Below are 11,979 nucleotides of genomic sequence, written 5' to 3'. Positions count from 1 at the left end.
TTCACATTGTAAAGATTTAATGAAAGACAACAGGTCAACTGGATATATAAACAGCTGCATTATAGGTCTGACAGTACAATCAGATGTCATGCAATTAGATCACAGACTTTTTTTTCACATTTTTCTTTTTTTTTTATTAATTTTTTTTTATAACTTTATTCTTTTTTAAACTAAAGAAATCATTCTGCCCTTTGACCTCATAGTAACTTATTTTAAAAATGTAACCAAATAAACTTGGAAAACTAAAAACTTACTTTCCCGCTCCTTTTTCTTAATACGTTTTCGTCTTCTGTCAATGGAGGCCACTTCAGATTTGAGCAAGAGATAGTGATTCCTGATGTCCTGTAATTTCTCCTGAAGAAATGCAATCTTCTCTAGGCTAGTCATCTTTTCCAAATCAGCTAAAGCAGGTTTGAAAAATAAATCATTTAATGTTTTTGATGTTAACCATCTTATGACAGAGTTTACTAAAATGTATTTATTTATATAAACTGTTTACCGCATAAAATACTCACACATTTGAAAACTCCATTTGTATGTGCGGGAACCCCGGCTGCTTTGCTGCTCTTCTGGATATAGATGCTCAGAATCCGTATGTTTGTGGTATTTATGGGATAGGGTTGTCCGAGCCGAGCCCTTAGGAGGAATTATTGCCTTTGTGTCTTGGGTACTGCACTTTGACATAAGTGCTTTAGCAGCCATCTCACTGAGACACTGGTCCTCACTGTCACTACTGTTGGCTAGAAAGTAAGGAGTGCTTCTTATACCTGATTGGACTTGATGTTACATTAACCTAAACATAAAAAATACCTAGATTTTTCCTGAATTTGTATTTTTTTTTCCTGAATTTAGTAATCACTAAACTACCAAGCCGCCTTCTATTATGCATGCAGATGACTATGGATATAAAAAACAATTAACTCATTATTTCACCAAAATACTCAAATTATATTATATTATATATATATATATATATATATATATATATATATATATATATATATATATATATATATATATATATATATATATATATAATTATTATTATTTATTTTATTTTTTTAAGTTACCTGATTTATGGTTCTTTTTGGGATTCAAGGTCAAGGTCTTGTGACTTGGTTTGTGTTTCTTTAATGCTCCACCTTCCTGGGAGTCTCTATGCCGTTTCTGATTGCATGATGACTCTAGGTAATGAACCAGCAAGCAAAGGAAAAACAACAGGTAGGTTAAATGTTAATCTTTCTAAAACTTGATGTATGAAAGTAGCTTACAGAGTCCTTTAAACTAAACGAATTGTATAATACTTATTTAATTACTTTATTCATTCTATAACTGCATTCTTGTCAGGGTCATAGCAAATCCAGGGACAATGCTAGCAAAAAACTTACCCTAAATGTGTTGCCATTTCACTGCAGTGTACCATATGCATGCACATGCCACACACACTAATTGCAAATAAAGTAAATGTATTATTTGCCAATCCATCGACTGGACCGTGGGAGGAAAATGGAGAACCTGCACTGACAGCTTAATAAAGAAATCAGGACCCAGAAGCTGTGGGGCAGCAATGCTGCTCAAAAAGAAAATTCCAAATAAATATTTAATTAAGTGCATACCTTTAGATTTCTGCTCAATCTCCTGTTGACTGCTGCTGCTCAAACTCAGACTGCAGCTGCTGTTACTGGACAGGTTTGCCTCAAAAATTTTGGAGGGGGATCCTGACTGGTGAAATTCACAGCTCACAATATCCATCTCCACCATACTAGTGTCACAATCATTGCGCCCACCAACACACTCTTCTATCAAAAGTCCAGCTGATGAGGATGTGGCTGGAGAGCAGGATGCCAAGACAGAACTCTGAGGGGGTGGTGAGGATAAGTGCCTCTGACATAAGACCTCAGCAGACTCTGGGGTTGTGGGTGGTGTGTTGAGGATAGAGTTGCTTCCACTGCTGGGATACTCTTGGTTCTTCTCTTGGCCCTCCTGCAGTTCCTCATGTGTTTCATTTGTCTGCTTGGGCTCCAGCTCATTCAGGCCAGGTGTGACTTGAGGAGGGGAATTTGCAGCTTCAGTGTCTGAATCAGAAAATAGCTCTTTCAGGGTTTTCTTAGGCCACTGAGCCTGAATACTGGACCATACATCCTTTTGGCCTTTGGAGCGACAACCAGGTGTCCTATCATCCATTCCAGATGTAATTTTAGCTTGTTTGTCAGGGATTTCCCAGAATGTTGAAGACCGGCCACCCTTGGACTTATCATTCAGGCTCATGTACTTTGTAGAGGGTACACTCTTGCCTTTGTGGTGCATTAGCAGCTCTTCTTTGGCCTGAGATTCCACAAGAGAGTCACTCTCCTCCTCAGAACTGCTACTGGACTGCATGGTTTCTTCCTGAGGCTTAGTATTTCTCTGTTCCAGCTTCTTTAATGAACTCTTTGACAACCAATCACTTAACTTGCTGCCCCTGGTTTTGACTTTTCGCTGGATTTTATGTATACGTGTATCAGTGGTTCCTTCAGTTTTTCTTCTTCTTGTGTTTGAGGCCTTCCCTTCTGTTACTAGTTGTTTATTATCTTCTGGACTGTACTGGGCATCGGGGGTGCTTGTTCTCACAGAAGCTTCGTCTCCCTCATTGGGTGGTTCACTTTCCCATTGTAAAGCTGTTTGAAGGATTTCTGGAAAAGCTCTTCTCAGAGGACTTAGCTTGCCTGCTGGAGGGCCATTAATATGGTCACCTTCCTCATCCTGCTCATTATTGCAATAATCTGTGGAACATACAGGTGCTAACACACACACACACACACACACACACACACACACACACACACACACACACACACACACACACACACACACACACACACACACACACAAAATACTTAAAGTAACAGTCAGAACATCAGGGTGAAGCAATAATGGTGGCTCTGTTGTAAAGTTCTCTACATATCAACCTGGAGAACAAATACTCTGGTGTAAACTGTGCATATGCACGTTTCTATTTAAGCAGTGGAATTTGTCAAGTTTTGCTTAGTCATGAGGCTGTGTAAATTTCTTTGCACACTCCTGACTATATGTGTGCAAGAACTTATAATTGTAAAAAATCATATTAGCAGGTACTGTATACTGAATATTAGGAGCTTACATTTGATGTATTGCTATTTATATTGGCATGATTGTAAGTAATAACTGATTTCAATGCTCAAAAGATGTTGACAGAAGACACAAATGTTAAGTAGAATACAGTGAAATAAGACACATTTAAAGATTGATTGAGATTATATATTGTTTGGCAATTTGACTGATGTATTTTTGTAAAAAGAATGTGTTTTAGGCATTAATAGAATTTTGTTTGTCCAAATAAGAGCAATCTTATTTACAGATTTCTTACAGAAAATGCAGACTGTACTGGGATTTGCTAACAACTATTAATTGAATGACTCTCCATGCCTTAACTCATATTTATTGCTCTGTAACACATTCAAACTTAATAAAAGTGCTTTGTGCTACTTTAAGCAACAGTATATTTAATTTCATTCAAGTTTAGAAATGTTTAAATTGTTACAAGCATTTCTACATTTGAGAAAGTATGGGGAATTTTTCAATTGCCATTGTATACAGCTGTGTTCCTGTGTGTATACAGAGGTAGTATGAAAACATTTAGAATGTGTTTCACATGTGTTTTGATAAATAAGACCCTATTAAGAGCTGGGAAATTTAGTATTTACCAACTGTGAACTACAAACAACTTTAAGAAAATAGAGGTTAGTATTGTGCCTTGGCGACAGGTGGGTGCCCTACTTTATAAACATATAAAGTATATATCAGCCAATCAGCTTAATTTACAGGGATTACTGCACTTTTATATTTGATTATACTAAACTTTTTTTCAGCTTCTCCCATTAGTGGTCGCCACAGCGGATCATGGTTTTCATGATCCGCATGTTTGATTTGGCGCGTTTTTACGCTGGATGCCCTTCCTAATGCAATCCTCAACATTTATCCGGGCTTGGGACCGGCACTAAGAGTGGCTGGGGTTGGTTCCCTGACCGGGGATCAAACCCGGGCCACAGCGGTGAGAGCGCCGCATCCTAACCACTAGACCACCAGGGACCTTTATATATGATCATACTATTAAGTTTAAATTTACACATTATTATTGTTGATGTTTACAGCATTTAACTATATGCCTTACCTAACGAGTCCTTTAGTAGTCTCTAACAAAAAGATGTTATCACAGTTAATTCACTAGGTCAAAGATTAAAAATACTATTAAGAGATTTCTGTGAAACCCAATTTTATTTAGACAGTTATACAAACAAAACTAGTCACCCATTATGACAAAACAGTTCAAATATAAATACAGGGTGGGCTGATTTGTAAAAAGCCTTAATTCATAAATAAAAGCCTCAGATGACAAGATTAATTGCACACCAAGCTTTTATTTAACATTTTTATCATGTAAGAGTTGAGCAGGTTCCATCTACATAGGCATCCAGCCAAGTCAGTACATAAAGAGACCCACTGCTGTTATTCTCACAAATGAGAATATATTTCTATAAATACACTGTCATTTAGTTAAAAAAATTTTTTAATGGGTGCTGATGGCTTAAGGAACAGTGTTTCCTTTTACAAGGAAATGTTTAAAAAAAACTATACAATGGCAAAAATTATAACTGCTTGCAAGTACTTTGTTTGATATTAAAATGTTTTCATAAAACTTGGCAATAAGTCTGAACACCCACCAAAAACTAAGGACTGCGAGAAAGTTGTCTGACACATCCATTACATTCAAGTATATTGTATTCCTTTCCAGAACATATACATTCCTACTTGATACAAGTTCATTGCTAGCTTGACATTCACACATTTGAAACAGTGAAAAAATACATCATGCAGTGCCAATAATTATCAGCATCTTTAAAATTACCTTGGAGCTCACTGACATTGGAGGTGATCTTGAAGGATTTAACAGGACTCTTCTGGCCACTTGCATCTTTAAATTTTTCCATTTTCTGAAAAACTCCATTGCCAGAACCAAGGCTTGAGGATTGATTGTTTTGAATGTCAATAGGAGAATGGTCCTCTCTGTCATTTAAACTCCCTATTCGGTCTATTTCTTGTTCAATTTTGTTCTAAAAACAAAACAAAACAAGCAAAACAACAAAAAACATTTCATTTCATCGGAATGCTTTCATAAAATATATATACATATATGTATATATATATATTTTAAGATGCAAACAAGACAGTTTTACCTTAATTTTTTTCCTATGCTTTATTTTGGGAACATTCTTATTAGCTGGTCGAATAATCTTGTCAGCTTTAATCCACTCATCATACCTTTTGAGAAAGAGGTAGGTTATGCTATGTGAATAATCTGCACTACAATTTGACTAGTCTAAAAGACTTGACAACAATTACACACTCATCCTGTGAAAACTATAAATTTGGAGTACATGCTTTTGATACTTTCTGATACCCAAATAAGTAATCTACTCATTATGTCAAGTGTTATGTCAAGAGTTTAGTCAGTCTACACCAAATACATACTGTATTTTTATAAGACCTGCTGGCAATTAATACAGTGTAGTTTGCTTTGAATCAGATTTGGCAACTTCTGCTAAATAAATTGTTTATATTATTTAAAGGTATACTATTTAATGGGATAAGCCTGCTTCAAGTGAATCCTCCCAACAACCATGCCCTCCTCTCAACTGTCCAGAATCAGATGCTAATACTGTATGTAAAGTAACCTAAAACAAAAGTATTTTAAGTATCCTTTGTGCAGAAGGCTTACTTATAAATTGTGTAGTTTGCTGGGTGATTTCCCACTATTACACTAATTATTTACTATTTAAAATATTTATTTTTAATTAATCAGTATGATTATCAATGTGAATTAAAATTTTTATAAAAAAAGAAATTCAGTGAAATTGTTGAAATCTGACCGAAGTCAATTAGCCTTTAGAATTAATCAATCAAACTTGTCATAGTTTTGTCGCAGACATGATATTAAGGTCAAAAGAATCTGCACATCTGTACAGCTGTAGGGTACATTTTCACCTCTATGAAAACCCATGATTCAAATGAACATTATCTGCTTATTATGAAGAGCAAAATACTGGATAAACATATATATTTTCACTCACTTAACTTCCCTGCTAACATACTCACTGAGCAACAAACTCACTGAGACGAGTTTTAGATTTACAATGTTTTATGTTATTTCTTTTGAGAAAGATACTATATTTCCACTTGTTCATTTCACACAGCACAATTTGCACTCTGTTTTGCACTCAATGTATCATTAATCATTAAATATTTGCAGATAACTGACAATATACAGTATGAGGCCACTGTTGATACTGGCACATATTTTACAAGTAAATCAGCATATTAATACCAACATTTCCTACCCTTACTGATACATTCCCCTAGTTTCTTGAGATAAAAAAAATTAAATAAAAAAAGTCAACATACTGCACAAATGCTGTAAATTCTAGTGCTTTGTGGAAAACATTCTTGGTAAAATGACTGACCCAATCACATTGTAACCACAATTCAATGCAAACTCTTGTATACCTGCCCTTGCTATGTAATGGAAGTAGTTTTCCCAACAGTAGCAATTTTTTTCCTAAGAGATGCTAATCCATCTAAAACAGACACCAAAGTAATGCAGGGGATTAACTATTTCCATAACTCCAAATAGTCTCCCATTTTTCTCCAGACAAGTGCCCGTGATTTGTTTAAATAATTAAATGTTGAAACACACATCTGATTTCATCAACCACTAAATGAACCACTAAAGCTGACAAAGACATCAAGATTGGACTGAAAATTGTCAGAAATATTGATCACACGTTTTTTGAAATACATAAGGAGTTCCCAGGGTCCTGCCTTACCTGACATTCCAGCCACAGTAGTGTACCAGGTAGAGCACCTCTCCCCCCTCCAGGTCTGACTCTTTCACAGTGGCTTCGTATGTCTTCTGATTGCGACCTCGCCCATACCTCACCTGCACCTTCATCCCAGGGGGGTAACACTCAAACTCCTCCCCTTCCTCCCACTCCTGACTGCTGTCATCCCTGCAAGAAAGACAGTTCAGCACTTCCTTTCCCTAAGCCTGCCTCAGAATTTAGACAAGAACCCATCTCTACCCTCTCAGAACCAACTGAGCCATCTGCTTCTACTGTATTACCACTTGGTTGAATACAAATATCTTACAGTCCTAAATTTATCTAATAAGTAGTAGTAGTAGTAGTAGTAGTAGTAGTAGTAGTAGTAGTAGTTGTAGTAGTAGTAGTAGTAGTAGTAATAATAATAATAATAATAATAATAATAATAATAATAATAATAATAATAATGTTATTGCTTGCCTGTGTTGTAAAAGAAAGTATATGTAATAAAAATGTACATGTTGATCATTACTGACTATATTAATCAGATACTATGACTTGCAATTAAACTAGTTTTGTGTGTTATTATATAAAACATTACTTTTCTTATTATTATAATCTGCCAATTGATCACCTGTATAATGATTTTCTTCAACACCTGATCCTTAGTGTCGAGATTCACAGCAAAGTGGCTGAAAATTAATTTATACTTTAGCTTCTACAGGGAAAGGTTAAGAACTAGTTGCATTATTTAAAGGTGAACTTTAGCTCATACATTCTGGCTGTGTTCAAAGTTATCCAGCTTCTGAAAAGATAATTTACTTTCACTCACTTACTAAAACTTGCAATTTACTCACTTACTACTTTCTTATTGGTGCACTAAGATGTATAACATGGAAATTACTCCAGATATTAAACTATTCATTTTTTAGTTGCTCTAATGCCCCACTATGGAAAACAATTGTCATTAGTCAACACATCAATAAATTCTAAAGCCCTGACCATTTACACAATCTAATATTAGAAGCTGGCTAAATGAGTTGGCCTTAAAATTAAGAATGTGCTTTAAGGATTTTTTTTGTACTTTTTGTACTCTTTATTTGTACATAACATACACTCACCGGCCACTTTATTGGGTACACCTGTCCAACTGCTTTTTAACGCAAATTTCTAATCAGCCAATCACATCGCAGCAACTCAATGCATTTAGGCATGTAGACATGGTCAAGACGATCTGCTGCAGTTCAGAATGGGGAAGAAAGGTGATTTAATTGACTTTGAACGTGGCATGGTTGTTGGTGCCAGACGGGCTGGTCTGAGCATTTCAGAAACTGATGATCTACTGGGATTTTCACGCACAACCATCTAGGGTTTACAGAGAATGGTCCAAAAAAGAGAAAATATCCAGTGAGCGGCAGTTCTGTGGGCGCAAATGCCTTGTTGATGCCAGAGGAGAATGGCCAGACTGGTTCGAGCTAATAGAAAGGCAACAGTAACTCAAAAAACCACTCGTTACAACCGAGGTATGCAGAAGAGCATCTCTAAATGCACAACACATCGAACCTTGAGGCAGATGGGCTACAGCAGCAGAAGACCACACCGGGTGCCACTTCTGACAGCTAAGAACAGGAAACTGAGGCTACAATTTGCACAGGTTCACCAAAATTGGACAATAGAAGATTGAAAAAATAGAAGAAGAAAACGTTGCCTGGTCTGATGAGTCTCGATTTCTGCTGCGACATTCGGATGGTAGGGTCAGAATTTGGCGTCAACAACATGAAAGCATGGATCCATCCTGCCTTGTATCAACGGTTCAGGCTGGTGGTGGTGGTGTAATGGTGTGGGGGATTTTTCTTGGCACACTTTGGGCCCATTAGTACCAATTGAGCATTGTGTTAACGCCACAGCCTACCTGAGTATTGTTGCTGACCATGTCCATCTCTTTATGTCCACAGTGTACCCATCTTCTGATGGCTACTTCCAGCAGGATAATGTGCCATGTCATAAAGCGCGAATCATCTCAGACTGGTTTCTTGAACATGACAATGAGTTCACTGTACTCAAATGGCCTCCACAGTCAGCAGATCTCAATCCAATACAGCACCTTTGGGATGTGGTGGAACGGGACAATTCACATCATGGATGTGCAGCCGACAAATCTGCAGCAACTGCGTGATGCTATCGTGTCAATATGGACCAAAGTCTCTGAGGAATGTTTCCAGTACCTTGTTGAATCTATGCAATGAAGGATTAAGGCAGTTCTGAAGGCAAAAGGGGGGCCAACCCAGTACTAGTAAGGTGTACCTAATAAAGTGGCCGGTGAGTGTATGTAATAATGTTGACTTTATTGACACAGTGACAATAGGATAGTTGATAAAAAAAAAATCTATCATGTATCATCTTTACATCTAAATGTGTAACAGTTTTGTTTTAAGTTACTATTTAAATTTTTAGGTAAGACTTTCTAAATACATAATGCTGACTTTGACAACTACCTATTGTCAGCTATTGCTTCATTTATTCTGAGTGACACTGTAGCCTTATTTTAAGAGGTTAAAGCTAGGTGCAAAAGCCTTTTGGGGTTGCATTTTCATTCTAAACAAGCATGAGCCACATTTTATTCCACTTTAACCTTGCATGTGGAAAACAGCCCTTTGAGAGATGCATGGAGATAATAGTTATTATTATTATTATTATTATTATTATTATTATTATTATTATTATTATTATTATTATTATCATCATCATCATCATCATCATCACTTTTTCCAAAAGTCTGCGACCATATTTAAAATCTGTTATTTTTTAAATGTTACTGGAAATAAATACAAGGTTTGGAATTTTTATGGAAATTAATTACATAAAAATTAATTACATTACATTAATTACAAAGTACATATTAGTAAATGTTTAATAAGTAAATGTCCAATTTATAAATGATGTAGATAAAAAAAATTTCTATATGCAATCATTGAGTTGGGTGTTCTTTTGGTGTTCTGAAGCATGCAGTTGTGTAATTAAATCAGCCATGACAGTACGAAAGCAACTGCTGCTCGTCAATCTGGGAAGGATTATAAAGCGAAATCTAAACAGAGAAGGACTACTTACAAATGGTAACAGATATTTGAAAACTGCTGCTTAAACAAAAAAAAAGTCCAGACCTTAAGAGCATTGAAAGCATTTATTTATATAAAGTTATCTAAAAAATTTCTCTTTGAATTCTGGGGTTTTATATATTGTGATATAATAAAAGTCAGCTAGTCGTTGTCAGGTGTTAGAATTAGGTAAATACAACCTAAGATGAACAACATATAGCATTTTACACCATGTCATTATTTATTGAATTTTAAAAAGCCAAAATGGAGAATTCTTGAGTGAAAAACAAAGTACATTTTACTTCATGTTTTAATTGGAAATAAGATGCTAAGTATCTGACAGGTGCTTCAAATCAGTTACTCTTGATTAAGTGACCATCAGCAAGTGTGAAGATGACCAGGTGTTTCAGATTGGTTACTCTTGATTAAGTGATCATCAGCAAGTGTGTCATCAACAAGTCAGTTGCCAATCTGCCGACAAGTGGATGACCAAGTAAGGGGGAAACTCAATTACTTTGTTGATTACTTACACCAAAAAGTAATGCGTTACTGTTAAAAGTAACTTTTTAGTTACTTTTTTAAAGAACGTTCTTTAACGTTCCCATTAATGCCCTTTTATGCGTTATGGTCTATACACAAAACTGACTTTAAAAAAACCTAATTTTTAAACACTATTTTATTTAAGTCGGACCAGCACAAACTGAATATATCACAAGGATTTCAAAAATAAATAACAAAACAAGCTGAATAATATATTCAGAATTCTAAAGTGGCTTCTGCATCATAAAAGCTGTTGTGTTGAGCCCTGAAAAATGTTCCTTTCACAGCTTAAGTATGAAAACTATAAAAAATTTACAACATAACACCGGGTTAGCTTCTAGCTTCGTCGAGGCATGCAGTTTCTGGAGGTGCTTCCACAGATTGGAGTTGCTGTTTATCGCAGTAGATATGACCTTCAAACCAGAAAGACACAGATTACATTTGACTACAACATTTTTGTCTCTATGCTCAACTAAAGTGAAATAATGAGCATATATCCACTTTGAGAAACTCGTCTTGCTCTCGCCTTGACTCGCCATTACTGCTGCACATACTTGAATAAACGGAAACACGCCTACAGTGCGTGTTCTTCGTGTTTACAGTGGTTCTCATTTAGACTGTAGGCTACACTTCAGCCAAAATTAATTTATTTAAAAAATTAACAGACAACGCTCCATACGGTAATGGAGTTACTTTATTTAAAAAGTAATGCTTTACAGTATTAGTTACTGTCAAAAGTAACTGCGTTACAGTAACGCGTTACTGCCCAACACTGTGTGTGTGTGTGTGTGTGTATGTATGTGTGTGTGTATATATATATATATATATATATATATATATATATATATATATATATATTTGCATAATTCTGCATGCATAATACTGCCAGCAAAGCACTTCCACACCAATACAGCTCCTCCATGCTTCATAGTGGGAACCAGATATTCAGAAACCGTATGTTTACATTTACATTTACATTTGCGGCATTTAGCAGACGCCTTATCCAGAGCGACGTACAAAAGTGCTTTGAGTCTCTAGCAATGAATAAATCTACACTGGTATGCAAGATTACAAACTTAATATAAATATAACCCTTGAATTCTACAAGCTTGGAAGTGCTAATTTAAGTATTTCAGGAAGAGGTAGGTCTTCAGTCGTCGCTTGAAGATAGTCAGGGACTCTGCTGTACGGACATATAGGGGAAGTTCATTCCACCACCTCGGTGCCAGAACAGAGAAGAGCCTTGAAGTGTACCTACCTCTCATTCTGAGAGAAGGAGGTACCAGTCGAGCAGTACTGGAGGATCTCAGACACCGTGGTGCAGTGCGAGATGTGATGAGGTCACTGAGGTAAGATGGTGCTGGTCCATTTTTGGCCTTGTAGGCAAGCATCAGTGTTTTGAATCTGATACGTGCAGCTACTGGAAGCCAGTGAAGGGAGCGCAGCAGTGG

The 11,979-nt window shown here is 36.1% G+C and overlaps 1 protein-coding gene across 9 annotated transcripts in view; it reads right to left on the bottom strand.

The window, feature by feature from the left end:
* The window catches only part of arid4b (AT-rich interaction domain 4B), a 193,930-nt gene that overhangs the window by 4,736 nt on the left and 177,215 nt on the right, over nt 1–11,979 (bottom strand). For 6 of the 9 annotated variants that reach the window (XR_014533265.1, XM_083539879.1, XM_083539880.1 and 3 more), the window contains 7 exons: nt 6,900–7,082; nt 5,253–5,337; nt 4,925–5,129; nt 1,617–2,780; nt 1,071–1,184; nt 516–740; nt 255–401 (listed from right to left, as the gene is read on the bottom strand). Coding sequence is in view for 8 of the 9 variants with exons in the window: in XM_083539879.1 (XP_083396005.1) it covers nt 255–401; nt 516–740; nt 1,071–1,184; nt 1,617–2,780; nt 4,925–5,129; nt 5,253–5,337; nt 6,900–7,082 (2,123 nt within the window). In the remaining variant the exon portion in view is untranslated. The remainder of the gene's footprint in view (nt 1–254; nt 402–515; nt 741–1,070; nt 1,185–1,616; nt 2,781–4,924; nt 5,130–5,252; nt 5,338–6,899; nt 7,083–11,979) is intronic. The other 3 variants (XM_083539882.1, XM_083539883.1, XM_083539886.1) reach the window with 1 other exon arrangement.

The sequence above is a fragment of the Silurus aristotelis genome, assembly GCF_946808225.1.
Source record: "Silurus aristotelis genome assembly, chromosome: 4".
Lineage (NCBI taxonomy): Eukaryota > Metazoa > Chordata > Actinopteri > Siluriformes > Siluridae > Silurus > Silurus aristotelis.
The sequence above is the reverse complement of the archived record's forward strand: the minus strand, read 5'-3'. Positions and strand labels throughout refer to the sequence as shown.